Source organism: Sorex araneus, chromosome 8 (assembly GCF_027595985.1).
Source record: "Sorex araneus isolate mSorAra2 chromosome 8, mSorAra2.pri, whole genome shotgun sequence".
NCBI classification, from domain to species: Eukaryota; Metazoa; Chordata; class Mammalia; order Eulipotyphla; family Soricidae; genus Sorex; species Sorex araneus.
In genome coordinates this window covers 3078862-3096946 of record NC_073309.1, presented here as the reverse complement: position 1 = coordinate 3096946, position 18085 = coordinate 3078862, and the positions used below count along the sequence as shown (strand labels likewise).

At 66.8% G+C, this 18085-nt stretch overlaps 1 protein-coding gene across 1 annotated transcript in view; it reads left to right on the top strand.

Annotated features, from left to right (window-relative positions):
* The window catches only part of CMIP (c-Maf inducing protein), a 126646-nt gene extending 118372 nt beyond the window's left edge, over positions 1-8274 (top strand). The window contains exons 12-21 of the mRNA XM_055145226.1: positions 671-697; positions 837-885; positions 1674-1781; positions 2677-2793; positions 2877-3017; positions 3571-3618; positions 4505-4651; positions 5921-6026; positions 6306-6376; positions 6505-8274. Of these exons, the coding sequence (XP_055001201.1) occupies positions 671-697; positions 837-885; positions 1674-1781; positions 2677-2793; positions 2877-3017; positions 3571-3618; positions 4505-4651; positions 5921-6026; positions 6306-6376; positions 6505-6558 (868 nt within the window). The 3' untranslated portion in view covers positions 6559-8274. The remainder of the gene's footprint in view (positions 1-670; positions 698-836; positions 886-1673; positions 1782-2676; positions 2794-2876; positions 3018-3570; positions 3619-4504; positions 4652-5920; positions 6027-6305; positions 6377-6504) is intronic.
* Positions 8275-18085: the final 9811 nt, after the last annotated feature.

The following is an 18085-nucleotide window of genomic DNA, read 5'->3' as shown; positions in this document are numbered from 1 at the left end:
CCCCGAGCCAGGAGGCAGACAGCAAAGCCAGGTGTATCTCAGAGCCCGCCCCCGAAAGGTGGGGAGCCCGCGGCCTGCGGCCACCAGGGTTCACTGAACCCAGCGAGCACGCCCCGGAGCCTCCTCGGGTCCTCGGGTGGGCCGGCTCGGGCTCAGTCCCGGCTGCACAGAGAAGCGGGTCCCTCGTACCCAACTGACCCTTCCGCTCCCTCTGGACCGTCCTGGGGAAGAGGGGAGACGGCCGGCGGGCAGCGAGTAGCCCGCAGGCCCCGAGATGCCTGGGGTGTCTGTTTTGACAGATTCGAGGGAGCGGGTCTCGGGGGGCCGCCAGGCTCTCTCATTAGCGAGCCGCTGTTTGTGAAATGTGGCTCCCGGAGGGGGGCATTACACTCGGTAATGGCCCCATTTGCCGGCCGGGGCCCCGCTGGGGCTGGGCAGGAGAGCTCTGACTCTCCCCGCCCCAGGGACACACGTGCGGGGCCTGTGATGCAACTGGCGGGCCGGCCCCAGAGGCCACTTGAGCCGCCACTAACGAGCTGCCCCTTAATTGTGGAACAAGCCGCAGGCACACCTGGGGCCCCCACTGCGCCTCCGTGCCAGCTACGGGGGCCCGGGCCGGGGGGCTCCTGTGCCCTGTGGCGCTCACTCCCCGCCCCTCTCTCTCCTCCAGAGCCCTCGCACACGAGAAGTTCACCAAGTGAGTACCGGGCCCTGCCCCTCTGTCCAGCCGCGCTGTCCCCCGTGCCCTCCCCGGGGAGGCCGGACGCACCCAGCCCCCTCCTAGGCCCACCCGAGGCGGGACCCCAACACCCCCACCTGGGCTTCGTCTCTTGCAGGGAACTGAAGTACGTGATCCAGAGGTTCGCCGAGGACCCCCGACAAGAGGTGAGCCCCCCTCTCCCCAGTGGTCTCACGGGTCACCCCAGGGGTTGACAAAGGCCATGTTGGTGTGTCCACACGACACTGTACTTGCAGACCCCTGTGCAGTAAACGGGGTCCCTGGCCCTGAAGGTAGTCTCCACCCCGGGATTCCCGGGCAGCTTCTGCTCCCTGGGTGCGGTGCCCCGCACTGAGCCCCACCGCGCTGGCCTGTGCGGCGTGGACACCGCCACGGGCTCTGCCCGGGCCGCCCCATGTCAGCTGGTGCCGGCCTGTCCTTTCCCACCAGCTCTGCATCGAGAGGACGCCAGCCCGAGGCAGCTGACCCTCAGGGCAGGGACCGCAGAGGCCGTGGTCCCAGTGCCTTCCTGAGGGGGTGTCTGTGCCAGTCCCTGTGGGGACTCGGCCTCACGGTGCCCTCCAGAAACGAACCCAGGCTCCAGGCACCCCCTCAGGAGCTGATGGGTGAATGCAGGACCAGCCCTGCCCTGGACAGGACGGGGAGGAAGGCCTCGTGTGCAGAGAGCACAGGACCCGGGGCCAGGACGCGTCCTCAGACACACAGATGCACCTGTGTGTGCATGCACACACACACATGCATGCGTACGCACACACGCACATGCACGCATACACACAGCCCACGCTGACTTCTGGAGCGTGGGGCAGAAGCTCGGCGAGTTGTGCTCATGCCCTGCCCTGGCCCGGCTGGGCAGGGACCCTCCCGGGAAGGGGCACTCCAGGTGGGTGTGAGGACGGAGGGCCGGGCGGGGTGGGTGACGCCGCTGTCCCCCCAGGTGCACTCATGCCTGCTGAGCGTGCGGGCCGGCAAGGACGGCTGGTTCCAGCTCTACAGCCCCGGAGGGGTGGCCTGTGACGACGACGGGGAGCTCTTCGCCAGCATGGTGCGTGCGGGGCCGCGCCCGCCAGTCGCCCCCGACACCCCTGCCCCCTGCTGCCCCATGCAGCCTGACACCCGGGCCCCGCCACAGCCAGGTGGACACAGTCCCTCGGGCCGCTCCCGCCCCACCCTGCTGCAGTGCCCCGGGAGGTGACGGCCACCACGTTTTGCTGCCACCGGCCTGCTCTGCCCGCGCCTGGCGCTGCCCGGGCCGCTGGCGCGCCTCCTCTGGCTTGTTTCTCTTCCCTCCTCTGCGAAATGGGCTGAAGGGCACCCCGGGGGCTCCTCCGTCACCACGCGAGCCCGCCCCACAGAGAGGTGCCGAGCCAGGCCACCCCTGGAAGGGACACTGCAGGTCCTGCCAGCTCAGTGGGCCTCAGTGCTCCAGGGGGTCCCCCTGCCCTTGGGGCCAGGACTCGGTGTGACGAGAAGCTCCGGGCACCGGCAGTTGCCCAGCCAGGGGCGCGCATTTGCCCGCAGGGTGTTCACGGGGAGCAAGGGGGGCACGAAGCAGGGAGGGGCCTGCTGGGTGGGTTTCCCGCACGCCCTCGGCTGGCCCTGGAGACCGGAGGGAGCAGGTGGTCACGTGTGGGCCAGGGGCTCCCGTGGTGGCCCCCTCAACACCGTCCCACGCTGCTGTCCGCGGCTTCCCCCATGAGGCCCGACTGTCTGTGGGTCCGTCCATCCGTCCTCCCGGCCCTGCTCCGTCCCTCCGTCCCGAACACGAGGGCAGGTGGGGCCTTGGCCCTTGCCCCCCCCCCCCCCCGCCTCTCGGCCCCTGTGCCCTCGGGGCGTGTCCTGAGGCTGTGTGCCCCGGGGCCAGTCTGCCCACCCGGGAGGTTCCTGCGCGGCGCGGTGGGCACAGCCCTGCGGTCACCCTCTCCCGGACGCCCCCCCAGGTGCACACCCTCATGGGCTCCTGCTACAAGACCAAAAAGTTCCTGCTGTCCCTGGCGGAAAACAAGCTGGGGCCCTGCATGCTCCTGGCCCTGCGGGGCAACCAGACCATGGTGGAGGTGAGCACGGGCCGCGGGGGCGCCCCTCCCCACGCCCCTGCCGCGTGCCGGCCGCGGGCGGGTCAGCAGCCGTGTGCCCGCAGATCCTGTGCCTCATGCTGGAGTACAACATCATCGACAACAACGACACGCAGCTGCAGATCATCTCCACACTCGAGAGCACGGGCGCCGGCAAGCGCATGTACGAGCAGCTCTGCGACCGGCAGCGGGAGCTCAAGGAGCTGGTGAGCCCCCGGCCCCTCGGGCCCCGCCTGACCTCCGCCCCCGGCCCCCGAGGGCCCCCGCCTGACCTCCGCCCCCCAGACCCCCGAGCCCCGTGGGCCCGCAGCTCCAACCCCTTCACGCCCGCTGGGGCCACTGCTGGCCGGCGTTGGCCCGGGAAGGGAGGCTCAGGGCGGGAAGGGATCCTGAGAGGCGGCCCGGCCAGTGTGGGCAGACACGGCAGAGGCCACCCGGCCTGTGGGCCCCCGGCCTCTGCTTCCCGCTCCACTCCCTCCCCGCTCACTGCCGCTGGGACGCCCCAGGGTCACCCCTCTAACTCTCGGGCCCCCTCAAAACACTGACTCATGCTGCTGCCTTCGGTCCCCCAAGAACTAAGCGTGGGTCCGGCTGGGGCGGTGGCACAGGGCAGACACTTCCTGTGCGGTGGCACGCCCTAGTTCCATCCTGGCGCTGTGCCCCCAGTGCCCCCAGGGAGGGCCCTGAGACAGTGGGGGGGAGGGGGCACGCGGCATCCGAGGGGCGGGCTGGGTCCTGACTGCCCTGTCTCCACCGCAGCAGAGGAAAGGCGGGCCCACCAGGCTGACACTGCCCTCCAAGTCCACGGTGAGTGCCCCTCCTCGCTGCGGGCGCGGCCCGGGGGGCTCTGACTTCCCGGAGGGGGCCCCAGTCCACCTGGCACCAGGGCCGTGTTCTCCACCCCAGCTCTCCATGGGAACAGTTAGAGGGGCTGGAGCAATAGCGCAGCGGATCGAACCCAGATCGAACCTGGGTTCAGTCCCCGGCATCCCAGGAGTGATCCCAGAGTGCAGAGCCAGGAGTCGGCCCTGAGCACTGCCGGGGCGGCCCCAAGCAGACAAACGGCAGCAGTAGCACTGGCGTGCCAGGTCACCTGCCTGCCGGACAGCACGGCAGGCTGTGCCCCCGTTTTCCCGGCTCTTTGGGGGTTCGTGTCCCCCCTCGCGCTCTCCCCGCTATCCTTGGTGGCTGCACCTCGTGGTTCAGAAAGGCTGCTCCAGCTCCAGCCCTCTCGTCTTCATTGCAGCCAGCAGGAAGGAGGAAGAGGCAGCCGAGGGTGCCGCTTCCTGGAAGCCCACTTAGGGCCCCTGGTTGGGGTTCGGACTTGGCCCAAGGCCCCGCCTAGGGAGGGATCCGCCCCACAGCCGAGCAGCCGGGCCGCGGCTGAGACTCCGGGACCCTCGGGAGCTGGGAAGGGCCCAGCCTGGGCTGCCTCGGGCTGGCGCTTGGGCACTGGTCAGTCCCCGCAGGCCTCGGCGTGTGCATGGACAAGGCGGGCACCAGGTGCTGCCCTCACGTGTGCGCTCGCTCCCACGCATGCACACGGGCGCGGACACACGCACGCATGTGCACACGCACACGGGCTGGCCAAGGGGCCGTGGCCTCAGAACCCCCAACTCGGTGACTCAGGGCTGAGCCAGGGGGCCACCGCCCCGCCCTCCCGACACCCCCGAGACCCGCCACCTCTCCACAGGACGCAGACCTGGCGCGTCTGCTGAGCTCCGGCTCCTTCGGAAACCTGGAGAACCTCAGTTTGGCCTTCACCAACGTGACCAGTGCCTGCGCCGAGCAGCTCATCAAACTGCCTTCCCTCAAGCAGCTCAACCTGTGGTCCACTCAGGTGCCGCACCCCTGCCCGCCCCCCCGCCCCCCCGTGCATGCCTTTCCCCCACCCGAGCAGCTTGTCAAACTGCCTTCCCTCAAGCAGCTCAACCTGTGATCCACTCAGGTGCCGCACCCCTGCCTGCACCCCTCCCCGCCCCCCGTGCACGCCTCTCCCCCACACCCCTCCCCGCCCCCCCTGTGTAGCCTCTCCCCCACCCGAGCAGCTCATCAAACTGCCTTCCCTCAAGCAGCTCAACCTGTGGTCCACTCAGGTGCCGCACCCCTGCCTGCACCCCTCCCCGCCCCCCGTGCACGCCTCTCCCCCACACCCCTCCCCGCCCCCCCTGTGTAGCCTCTCCCCCACCCGAGCAGCTCATCAAACTGCCTTCCCTCAAGCAGCTCAACCTGTGGTCCACTCAGGTGCCGCACCCCTGCCCGCACCCCCTGTGCTCGCCTCTCCCCCACACCCCTCCCCGCCCCCCCTGTGTAGCCTCTCCCCCACCCGAGCAGCTCATCAAACTGCCTTCCCTCAAGCAGCTCAACCTGTGGTCCACTCAGGTGCCGCACCCCTGCCTGCACCCCTCCCCGCCCCCCGTGCACGCCTCTCCCCCACACCCCTCCCCGCCCCCCCTGTGTAGCCTCTCCCCCACCCGAGCAGCTCATCAAACTGCCTTCCCTCAAGCAGCTCAACCTGTGGTCCACTCAGGTGCCGCACCCCTGCCCGCACCCCCTGTGCTCGCCTCTCCCCCACACCCCTCCCCGCCCCCCCTGTGTAGCCTCTCCCCCACCCGAGCAGCTCATCAAACTGCCTTCCCTCAAGCAGCTCAACCTGTGGTCCACTCAGGTGCCGCACCCCTGCCCGCACCCCCTGTGCTCGCCTCTCCCCTACACCGGCCTCCCCGCACCCTGGCCCCCTGCACACCCCTCCCCTCGCCTTCCTCTTCGCACCCTCCTCCCCGCACCCCCTTCCTTGCAGTCCTGCCTCCTCCCTCCCTGCCCGGTGCCTGGTTTTCGTGGCAGGTCCCCAAGCAGAGACAGTCCCAGAGGCTCTGAGCAGCTGAGGGGGGACGCCACGTCACTCACCCGGGTCGGGGGTGGGGTCCCCCACTCCGCTCTCCTCACAGCTTAGTCTCTGCTGCCCCCCGGGCCATGGCAGAACCAGGCGGCAGCTGGCGGGGGGCGGGGGCTCGCCTGGATTCAAACCCTGGAGGCCTTTGAGTCTTAGGGAGGAGGGGAGCAGCCCGGGCCCCAGGCCGGGGGTCACGGTGGCCTCTCTGCCCCCCAGTTTGGAGACGCGGGCCTGCGGCTCCTGTCGGAACACCTCACCATGCTGCAGGTGCTGAACCTGTGTGAGACGCCCGTCACGGACGCCGGCCTGCTGGCCCTCAGCTGTGAGTGCGCCCCTGGGCACGGCGGGGAGCGGCCGGCCCCCTGCCCGCGGGGTCAAGGCAAGGGTGCCCTCACTCAGCCCCGACTGCAGGCTGAGAGGCCCACGGGGCCATGTGGTTCTCCGGGACAGCCGCGTGCCCCGTGGGGTCCCCGGCCTGGGGCTGCCTTTGCCGCTGGCGGCACCTCAGCTGGGAGGGACGGAGGGAGGCGGCGCGGACAGGGTTGGGGGCGCCCCCGGGGGCCTCCTGTGCGTGACCCCGCGTGTCCGTCCGCCCGCACAGCCATGAAGAGTCTCTGCAGTTTAAACATGAACAGCACCAAGCTCTCGGCCGACACCTACGAGGATCTGAAGGTAAGGGTGGGGTGGGGGAAGGGAGAGGGCCGGCCAGGGACAGGAGGGAGCCGGGGTGCGAGGGCTGGCGGGGCCCTGGGAGGCTGGGGGCACCGTGTGCGGACTCGGGACGGCGCCCTCTCCCGCAGGCCAAGCTGCCCAACCTGAAGGAGGTGGACGTGCGCTACACGGAGGCCTGGTGAAGCCGCAACGCAGCCGACTCATAGACGTAGCGCCGGGCCTGGGGGTGCCCCCCGCCAGCGCCCCGGCTGTGAGCTAGATGGGGGAGTCTTTCCGGGGGCAGAGGGCGGAGGGGGGAGGGGGTGGGGAGGGGGCCGTCAGCACGCCCAGCCCCCGCCTAATTCTTTTAGCTTCGTAATTGGAAACTTTGACTTGATTAAACGGACTTTGTAGCAGCCAGCGTGGCGGGCGGGAGGGGGCGGGCGGGAGGGGACCCTGTGTGGATTTTCTTTGCCTTTGTGTTTAACCGCCGCGTGGCGGCAGCTCCAACCAACCACGACCATCTCGTGACCCCGGTGGGCTGGGGGGAGGGGGGCGCCCAGGGCTGCTCGCCTCCTCTGGGGAGGTGGCACCTGCCTTGCGACCCCCGCACCCTCCACCCCCCTCCCCGTTGGGACCAGAAGACCCAGCCGCCGGCCCGGCCCGTGTCCGCGTCGCTGTGCAAAGTGATTCTCGTTGTACATAAGATGGAAATAACGCGCCTATTTAAGAAACGTCGGCAGGTCCGTGGGTCTGGGACCTGTCCCTTATTTATGAAGTCTCGACCCTCGCCCGCCCCAGGCCTGTAGCACTGTCGGAACTGCTCAGCGTCTGTCTGTCTGTCTGTGGGGGTAGTGGTAGTGTTATTATTATTTTTTTAAAAGGAAACAGACAAAAAAAAAAAAAGAACCAACCTCCTTGGAAAATTAATTGCTTTTTCCTAATGGATTCTGTATGCTAATGCTCTCTTGTCCTTCCGTCTGTCTGTCCGTCTGCCCGCCCCAAGCTCCCGCCGCTGGGCCCGATGTCTCCGACTCCCTCCTGGGGTGTGGAGGTCAGGCGGAGGGTGGGGAGAGGAGGAAGCGGGTCCCCATCTTGCAGTGCTCCTCTGAGGCCCAGCCTTAGACGTTCGGAGGGGGGGTGCTAACTGTCCCCCAGGCCCCTCCCGACAGCCCCCCTCTCTGGCCCGGACTCGAGACTCCAGGCCCTGTGCATGCCACCCCCGCCTCTCTGCATGGTCTCCTGGGAGGAGAGACGCCTCCCCCAGCCTGACTGCCCCCACGCGTGTCACCGCCGCTGGGCGGATGCCCACGCCGTCCCGAAGACGAACCGATCTCCATTTCTTTTCTAAACAGTCGGCTTTTCCTCAAGACCCTCCCTGTACAGAACAGCCCTTCCCGGCTACTTGGGGCCCCTCCCCCCCCCCAGCCCCATTTTTCTGTTGGTTTAGCACAAAATACACCCGCCACACCCTGTCCCTCTCCAGCACCTCCGAACCGTCCCCTCCCCCCCACCCCGTCGATGTAATTGTTTTATATCTATTTAATCTTATTCAATGGACACCGTGCTTTTGTTGTTTTATACTTTGCTAGGTAGACTTTATTACCCCCGACGAGGCCCTCATTTTATAAAAAAGGAGAAAAAAAAAGAAACCCGGTTTCCGTCCCGAGCCCCTCTCCGTGCCCGTGCGTGCGTGTACGTGTGCGTGCCCCGCTCCGTGTTCCCGTCTCGTTTCTCCACCCTCTCGTCGTCCTCATGGTTGGGTTCGGTTCGGTTCTCTGCCCTCGGAGCCGGAAGCCGAGACGACGCCCCCCGCCCCCGCCCCGCTGCTTCTCCCGATGGTGATAGTACTGTCACGTAGCCGTGTTCAGAGATGTGAAAAACTTTCAGGCAAAAATAAACTGTAAGTGACTCATCGACAGCTGGTCCGGATCGCTCTGTGGGGGCGGGGGGGGTCGGGGGCGGGGGGCTCACGGCAGCGCCCGGGCACCCCCTCCTCGACCTCGGCTTCGTGGACTCGGCTTCCCCGGCCTGGCCCGGCCCCGCTGACACTCCCGCCCCCAGTCCTGCAGACGCTCCGGGGAGGGCAGTGTCCCCGGAGCTGCCTGGAGAGACGCGCTTTGGGGCCGTGAGCAGCCCCCCACTCTGCGCCCCCCGGCCCAGGGGGCAGGAGACAGCCCGAAGCCCGAGTCTGATTTTCTCCCCAGCCACCGGGAGTGTCCGAGGGCCTTGCCGCCCTGTCCCCTTGCAGAGACCGGGGTGTGGCGGCCGGGCTGGCTCCCGGGCTGGGCAGGCTGGCGGCCGGCGAGATCAGGAAGCAGGAGGGGCAACGCAGGGTGTCCCCCGGCCTCGTCACCTCGCCTGCCCTCAGCCGGACTGGAGGCAGCCCCTGTGCGCCCCCGGACTCTGCCCCGGGGCCTGGTGGTCCTGGCAGGGCCCTGCCTCCTGGGGCGCCCCCGAACCGGCTGCCTCCTGGTCTCCGCCCAGCCACAGCTCTAGAAAGCCGCAGAGAGGGACGCGGCTGGGGGCCGGAGCGATAGCACAGCGGGTAGGGCGTTTGCCTTGCACTCGGCCGACCCGGGTTCGATCCCCGGCATCCCATATGGTCCTCCAAGCACTGCCAGGAGTAATTCCTGAGTGCAAAGCCAGGAGTAACCCCTGAGCATCGCTGGGTGTGACCCAAAAAGCAAAAAAAAAAAAAAAAGAAAGAGGGACGCGGCTGACGGCGATTCCGTCCCCGGCACTGCAGGACTCCTGAGCTGGGAGCACACAAGAAAAGCTCTGAGCAGGTGCGGCCCCAGGACAGACAGGACCTGGCGCGCTGCGGACAGAGGGGCAGGGACACCCTCCCTGGACAGCACCGCACCCCTTCCGGAGGGCGCCCCCCACAGAAACCGTCAGTATGGCCGTGGGTGTCTGCCCTGCCCGGGACCTCCCAGCCCTGTTCCTGGGGGAGCGCTGAACTCGCCCTCCGCCAGGACCCCCACTGCTCACACAGGCCCCTCCTGGAAGCCGCCAGGAGCTGAACAAGCGGGGTCAGAACCGGTCACGGACATCTGGGGCTACGGCTCAAGGGCCGCGATGTGGGCACAGAGCCGGAGGGAAGCTTCTGGAAGGATGAAAGTGTGCCCACCTTCCTCCTGGGTGACTCGGGTGTTTGTGCACGTAGGGCTCCTCACGAGACACTTGCATCATCTCCCCTTAGGGGCTGGGGGGTGCCAAGGGTTCTAATGGGGTCAGCAGGGTGCTAGGCAAGAGCCCCGGCCCCGTTTCCTCTCCCGGATCCCCGCTTTTGCATCATTTCTGGACATACCACATGCCACTGGTATGTGGTGTGAGCAACGGAGTGAGTGACCACACGCCAGTGTTTGCACAGTGGCGACCACACAAAGGCCCATGAGTGAGTGGAGAGGGCTGAGTGCAGGCTGCGACAGACCCCTCAGAACGCCAGGCGTTCCTGGCGGGTGTCCGAGCACGGAGAAAGCCGGGCAGCCTCTGCCACCACACACTGATTGGGCGACTGCACCGCCGTGAGCGAGGCCAAACAGGCACACGTGTCGCGACCAGAGGAGGCGGATGGGGAGGCCTGCACTCGGGGATGAGGCCTTATCGTTGGATCCATGAGAATCGTTTGGAACTGGAGGTGGGAGGTGGGGGGCCCGTTGTCCCTAAGCACCATAAAATGGCTTCACATTACATGAATTGTGCCTTGATTTAAAGCAAAGGGACGTTGGCTGGAGCGACAGTACAGCAGGTAGGGCGTTTGCCTTGCACGCGGCCGACCCGGGTTCAAATCCCAGCATCCCATGTGGTCCCCTGGCATCGCCAGGGGTAATTCCTGAGTGCAGAGCCAGGAATGACCTCTGTGCATCGCCAGGTATGACCCAAAAGCAAAAAAATTAAATTAAAAAATTCCTAAACTTTAAAAAAAAATAAAGCAAAGGAACGTTTTTAAAGCAGGGTGGGTTGGGCTGGAGCAATAATAGCACAGCAGGGAGGGCGTTTGCCTTGCACGCGGCCGACCCGGGTTCGATTCCCAGCATCCCATAGGGTCCCCTGAGCACCGCCAGGGGTAATTCCTGAGTGCAGAGCCAGGAGTAACTCCTGTGCATCGCTGGGTGTGACCCAAGAAGCAAAAAAATAAATAATAAGAGCAGGGTGGGGAGCAGGGCCTGGGGGAGTCACAGGGGGGTGAGGCGCGCGCCTGCCCGGGCCCTGCTGGCCTGGATTCAATCCCCGGGGCCCCGCGGGGTCCAGAGCCAGGAGCGAGTAAGCCCTAAGCACAGTCGGGTGAAACAAAAAAAAAAATTTTTTTTTTAATGAAAACATGGCTGCTTGCCTCTGCCTCCGCGGGAGCGCGTTTGGTGAATGGCTGGTGAGGTGCCCCGTGAGCTCTCTGCTGCCGCCTGCCGGCCGCCCGCCCGCACCCCTGGCGCTGCCCCTGGCTGGGGCCGCGCACACCCGGCCCCGCGTCCGCACCGGGCAGGACGGGCCGCAGTGCCTCCCGCCAGGCTGCCGCTGCGCCGGCCGCTCTCAGCTGGCCCCCCGCCCACCTGCCATGGCCCCGCGGCTGGGTCCTTGGGCCGGGCCCTCCGGAGCGACCTCCAGAGTCTTCCGAAAACCTGCACCTGCAGAACCCGGGCCCGCGGTGGCCGCGTGTCCACCCGGCGCTGGCGAGCACTCTGGGGTCTGTCCCACCTCCTCACTGAAGGGGAGAAGCGGGGACGCGTCCGTGCCCCGCCCCAGGCGCGAGCAGCCTCTGGTGGGCCCAGCAGGAGAAGGGGCGCGCGGGCGCCCCGAGAAGGCTCGGGCAAGGGGTGGGAGGGTGTCAGTGGCTCCCTGGGCGCAGGAGACCCCGGGGGGCGGCTCCTCACCCCACCCCCACGTCACCCCTGGGGGCTTGCAGGGGCGCGTGTGGGGGGCTGCAGGGAGAGCCCGGCAGCAAGGGGAGCCACACTGGGGCTGGACACGGCTCCGGGGGTGCAGGGAGAGGCAGGTTCATCTTGACCATGTCCCCCTTAGCCTCATGCAGTTTCCTTAAGTGTTGGGTGCCTCTGTGTGTGTGTGTGTGTGTGTGTGTGTGTGTGTGTGTGTGTGTGCGCGCGCGCGCGCGTGTCCCGCCCCGAGACCACGCCCACTGACAACCTTCAGAGGCCACGCCCAAGGGGCGGGGTGATGCTGCCTCATGACGTCACGTTGCCATGGGGACGCCGGGAGGAGGCAGGGTCCCCTCCCTGTGTCCACTGGCGGGAAGGTGGGTAGCCAGGGTAGGGCCCAGGCTCGGGTGTTTGAGATTTGGGCCCACGCCTGGCTTTGAGGGCGGAGCGGGGACTCCCGGGCTCCCCGCAGGGCCCCCTGCCGACCACCCCTCTCTGCGTCCCCCGCCCGCGCCGCCGTCCCTCTCCCCACCCCCCACGACCCCCTCTCTGCACCCCTAGCTGGGGACATCAATTCTGCCTCGCTGCAGCCTACCCGAAGAGGGCTTAGCCCCCCCTGGGGGTCCCGGGACAGCCTGCGGCCTAGTGCGGGACCACCCGGACCAGCCGGAGCCCGCTAAGGGTTCCTGAAGTTGTTGGAGCTTCGGACAAGTGTGCACCCGAAAAACGAATGGGGGGCTGAGAGTGGAGGACACGCCCCCACCGCACCCCCGAGTCTCCCTGCAGGAGCAGCTCAGAGCTGGACCCGGAGGGGCGGCTTGTTGGGGAAGGAGCACTGTGGGGAGGGTCATCTCCGAGATAGCTGTCTGCCTGGGACAGAGGGGAGGACACTGGGGCGAGGTGAGCCCGGGAGTGTCCAGGGCCGGGGAGCGGGCGGCCAGGAGGAAGCTGGACTTCTCTGTCCACCAGGCCGGGGGTGCGGGCAGCCGCAGCCCTGAGCTCTGGGGAGCTGTTTCCCCTGCCGGCAGCCGCAGGGGAGGAGGCTGGGGGAGCACTGTCCCGCGACTCCCCCGCTTGGGGCATGTTTGCTCCCAGGACACAGCCCCGGTGCGAGGGGTGGAACCAGCCTTGCTCCCGCCACTGCGGTAGCTGTCCAGGCACGACCTTTCGCCAGCGTGGCTGTGTGACACGTGGCCTGGGCCACTGTCCAAGACCCTCGGTGCCCGCTCACGCCCCCACGTGGATCCCTGTACTCCCCGGGCCTGGCCGCTTTGGTTGGTGATGGGATCTCCCACCAAACTCCCGGCCCTGGTTTCCACGACGTTTGCCCCCGGCCCAGCGGCGGTGGGATACTTGGCATAAACTCCTCCTCCCATGGGGGCTGGAGGGATAGCACAGCGGGGAGGGCGTTTGCCTTGCACGCAGCCAACCCAGGTTCGAATCCCAGCATCCCATAGGGTCCCCTGAGCACCGCCAGGGGTGATTCCTGAGTGCAGAGCCAGGAGTGACCCCTGAGCATCGCCGGGTGTGACCCCAAAAAAAGAAGCAAAAAAAAAAAAAAAAACCTCCTCATCCTGCTCATTTTGGAGGGTCCGACCATCGGCACGGGGGGGGGGGTTGCGTTTATTCCGGTTTAGTCCCCCCTCCTGCAAACGGAACCTTGCAGCTGTGTCCCCCCCTCGTGGTGGCGGACACGGCGCGTGCGGCTGGCCCTGCACGTGCACGGGCGTCGGGCAGGTGTCGGAACCGCCGCCCTCTGCCGAGCGCAGGAGGCACGCGCGCGCCACCGCACCTGCTCACTGACACGTGGGTGGGCCTCGCGTGGCCGCTTCAGGCCCCGGGGACGCCCGCCCGCGAGCGGCCAGCGATGAAGAGCAGGGCGTCCGCCCGCCGCCCTCACTCCCTGCTGCCCCTCGGAGCTGCCGGACACCCCGCCTGGTCCCCACCCGCCCCGAGGCGCCAGCAGTGCGGGCGTGGCGCGACCGTTTCCTGGTCTCTGCTGCCCCCTGGTGTCCAGCCGGGAAAGTTGTCCTTGGGCCCTGCCTTCAGGGGCTGCCTTTGAGGGGGGCCCCAGATCAGGCCAGGAAGCTGGGTGTGAGCTGCCTGCTCCCCCCGCCCCGGGACCCCCCTTTTCCCAGCACCTGCTCGGGGCCTTAGGGGACAGCAGTTTGTGGCCGGCCGCAAGCTGGAGCCTTAGCTCCCCGACTCCCCCCAGAGAGCCCTGGGTGGCAGGGTCCGAGCCCGCTTGCCTGTTCGCAGGAAGCAGCTGGCCCAGAGAGGCGGCTGGGGTGGGCCCGGGGCCCGGCCCCCCAGAAGGGAACCTGTCCACAAGCTCGGGGGACACGAGTGCCTCTGGTGGGGCGTGGGCTGACCCTGAGCAGCCGTGTTCCCACTGCCCTGAGCCCTGGGATGTCCTGGCTCTGGGTGCGAACCCTCCACACGCAGAACCCACCCAACCCGCCCCTCCCTGCTGCTGCCGCCGCCTCCTGCCGCCTGCCCGGGGCGCCGGTTCCCTCCCACCCAGGGTCCATGATTTGGCGGCTGCCCCCTCCCGGCTCCGGGCACCAGCTCTGGTCCGCCTCTGCTCACACGTGCACAAGGATGGGTGCAGGGAGCTGGGCTAGGGCTCGGGGTGCTGTGACCCCTCGCCCGGCTCCGGGGACCCCCACGGCCCCGCCCAGCACAGTCCCCTTTTCTCTGCCAGGAAGAGACCCCGCAGCAAAGGGAGCAGTGAGGACCTGGCCGGCCGTCTGGACAGGCCGCGGGCCCGCCTGGCCCCGCGCGAGGGGCGGGGGGTCGTCTGAACGCGGGGCAGACCCTCGCGAGGAGGAGCAGGCCCTGCGAAGGGCCGCGACAGGGGCCGGAGCCACAGCGCAGTGTTGGGGGCGTTTGCCTTGTCCGCCCCACCCAGGTTCCATCCCGCCACCCGCATGGTCCTCTGGTCCCCGAGCACAGAGCCAGGAGTCAGCCCCAGGCTCCGCTGCGTGTGGCCCCCTTGGTAGATAAATAAACTAACTGACCCGCGTCCACTGGGCAGTGCCCGCTGGACGCAGGCCCCAGGGGTCCTCCTGATGCGTCTGGGGGAGCAGAGCAACTGGGGGTGGGGGGTGGGACACAAACGCTTCACCCTGTCACTGGACACAGGGAGCTGGGCCAGGTGACAGGCGGGTCCCAGCTGACCCAGGCGGACTCTGCTTCAGCCCAGCCCGGCCCTGCACTGGGGGGGAGGGGGGGAGGGCAAAGGGTGGGGGGGGTCTCCGCTGTGCGCAGCCCCGCCAGGGCGTAAGGACTCGCCCCACGGGTCCCCCAAGCCGGACCCTCTCCCGCCCAGGTCAGGTCGGGGACAGGAGGGGGACAGGCCGGTCCAGCATCCCTCTGGTCGCGCCGCCCTACCGCGACCCAGTGGGGCGCGCTGCATTCTGGGAAGTGTAGTCCTCGGGCCGGAAGCTCCCGGAGCGGTGCATTCTGGGAAAGGTAGTTTGCCGGACCCCGAGGCGGGGAGGGGAGGGGTGCGGGGCAAGGTCTTTCTGAGCGACGCCCCAGGCCGCAGCTGGGGTTACAAGCGGCTGTCTGGCTCCCCTGGGACCCTCGAGGCGGAGGAGAATGAGCTGTCCCCGCCCGGGGTGACCGTGCGGCCCACTGTATCACACACACACACACACACACACACACACACACACACACGCACGCACACGCACACGCACACATCCAGCCCTGGGCTGTCCTGCAGGCAGGTGACAGGACGAAGGCCGGTTCGGCCAGGCAGAGCACTGTGATGTAAGGGTCTCGTCATACAGGGAGCCGCGAGCCCTACAGCCAGGGCACCTGCCAAGTCCAAGAGAGAAGGACGGGCTGGAGAGAGAGTACAGAGGGGCGGGTGCTGGCCTTGCACACGGCTGACCCAGGTCAACCCAGAACCACATACGGTTCCCGAGGCTTTCCGGGGTGAGGCCTGAGCACAGAGCCGGGGTGATTCCTGAACTCAGAGCCGGGGTGAGCCCTGAACTCAGAGCCGGGGTGAACCCTGAGCACAGAGCCGGGGTGAGCCCTGAGCACAGAGCCGGGGTGAGCCCTGAGCACAGAGCTGGGGTGAGCCTTGGGCAGAGCCAGGCGAGGCCCGGGCACACCGGGTCCGGCAGGAGCAGGCAGCCAGGGGGACGCGAGCTTTGGGACTCGGAGCATTTTCGGCTACTCCCCTCCTTCCCGTGGTCACTGCTGTGCCTGGGCCCCCACGGCTGGCTGCGGCACACAGAGGTCACACAGGATGTGGCCCACTGAGGTCCGGGCTGGCCGTGCCTCCTGGCCCCACACCTGCATGGCAGACCTTCCCCACCTGGGCCACACCCTGGGCACAGATGCTGGCGTCTCCTACAAGGCCAGGGGAGGAGCAATGTGTGCAGAGTGCTGGGTCAGAGCAAACCCGAGACCCACCTGGGAACTGAGTACAGGATGACGAGGGGGAGTGGCCCTGGCGGCAGGAGCCGAGGGCTGCCTCGTCACTCACCCGGGACACCAGCGGGTGGTGTGTCCTGCACACGCACCGTCTATTCAAAGCCTGTCAGGAAGGCTGCTTCCGGGAAAGCGCTTGTGGTCAGAAAGCCCCAGACCAGACTCCCCTGGCCCTGGCTGCAGACCCGGAGCCCGAGACAGGAGGGAGGAACCACGAACTTTCACATCCGCCCCACACCTGATCCCCGTCAGGGCCCTGCCAGCCGGCCAGTTTCCCGGGGCCCACTTAGCAGACTGGGAAAACTGAGGCTTACCCCTCTTGTGATGTTGTGAGCTCCAGCGTGTGTGTGTGTGTGTGTGTGTGTGTGCGCGCATGTGCGTACACATGTCTCTATGTGTGTGTTCGTGTGCATGTGTGTCTGTTGTGTGTGTGTATGTGTGCCCTCCTGTAGATGAACTCTGTGCATCTATGTGTATGTGCACATGCATGTGTCCCTGTATCTGCCATGTGTGCATGTGTGTGTGCCCTTCTGTAGATGAACTCTATGCGTGTGTGTACGTGTGCCTATGTGTATGCATATGTGTCTGTATATGTACATGCATGTATCTCTTTGTGCGTGTGTATGTCTGTGTGCATGTATGTGTGTGCACATGTGTGCTCACATGTATGCTCATGTGTGTATCTGAATGCACATGTGTGTCTCGTGTGTGCACACGTGCTCATGTCTATCTCTGTGTACATGTGTGTCTGTGTGCATGTGTATACGTGTGTGTCTGTGTGTGCATTGTGTGTGCTCAGATGTGTGTCTCTGTGTGTGCGTGTGTTGGGAGTGGGGGAGGGCTTGGGGTAGTAAGAAAGGCACCTGTGGGGGAGGGTGGCCCTGGCAGTGTTTACTCTCCCGCCCCCCATTTCTGCAGGGTCGGGTGCGAGGCAGAGGATATGAAGGCAGCGGCCTGAGGAGTCTGAGTCTGATTTGCATGTTCATGGGCCACCGCTTGGGGGAGGGGGGTCGGTTGGGGGAGGGGGCCAGGAAGTGACTCCCCAGAGAGCCCCCACCCTGAGCCCGGCGGGGCTGCTGTTTCTTTCTTCTCACCGCCTGCCCGCCCAGGTCATCATAAGCCAATGTCCGGTGGCCTTGGCAGTGGGAGAGTCGATGTCATAAAGGGCCGTTTTTACCAATCAAACCTGCAAATATCTGAAGGACAATCTGGCATCTGTCAAACTTTAATTTTATATATAATGTAAGTGTGCATGTGTGTGTGTGTGTGTGCGCGTGCGTGTGTGCATATGCGTGTGCGTGTGATCGTGCACTCACAGTGCGAGTGTGTTTCACGGGAGCGGTCTATCCAAGTGTCCAGACACGTGCAAAGCAGACCCTCGGCGCCTGCCGTGGGTGGGCGGGGGCCGGGCAGGCGTGCGGGAAGCCGTGAGGTGTGTCTGGGGGGCAGCGACACAGGGAGGAGGGGCAGGAGGAAGGAGGAGAGAGAAGTTTCCTGAGTTTGTTGCCCTTGAAGAGACGTGTACTGTGTACTGCTAAGAAAGCGACAATTCTGGGGAATTCTGGAGCACCAAGTTTCCCTGGGCCGGGCGGCCCGAGGCGGCGAGTGAGGCCGAGGCTGGTCCCGGGCCGCGATGAGGGTGTCACCAGCTCTGCTTTCAGTTGCCCGCGATTGCATTTCCTCTTTGGGGAGTTGCTAAAACGGTCTGTGCCTGCTCTGTTGACACCCCCAGGCGGAAATCCTGGCGCGGGGTCTCCGGGCGGGCGGGCAGGCGGGCTGGCCTTGCTCCCAGCGCGGCTCCCGGTGGGCACTGCCTTGGGAAGGGTCTTGGAGCCTCCTGTTGTTCCTCCCCAGCCGCCTGGATGAGCGGGGCTGAGGCGGGAGAGGCGGGGGGGGGGGGGAGCCTGGATGAGGGGGCTGAGGCGGGAGAGGCGGGGGGGGGGGGAGGCCCTCGGGGAGCAGCGGGGCCCAGGTGTGACCCAGAGGAGGGTCTGGGGCTGCCTCCGGTGAGACTGGGAGGCCCGGGGGGCGCAGGCGTCAGGGGCCTCCGGCCTGTCCCTGAGAGCTCCCTGGCCCGCCCCCCCGGCCTGTTCCTGGCCTGGCCCCTCGCCCTTGTCACCGCAGAAACCATTTCTTGGGGTTTTTTCCTTTCGAAATACGTGTTTAGGGGCTGGAGCGATAGCACAGTGGGTAGGGCGTTTGCCTTGCACGCGGCCGACCCGGGTTCTAATCCCAGCATCCCATATGGTCCCCTGAGCACCGCCAGGAGTAATTCCTGAGTGAAGAGCCAGGAGTAACCCCTGTGCATCGCCAGGTGTGACCCAAAAACCAAAAAAAAGAAAAAAGAAATCCGTGTTTGGCGGGTGTGAGGGGGAGGGAGTGGGGTGGCGGCCCCCTCCTCCTG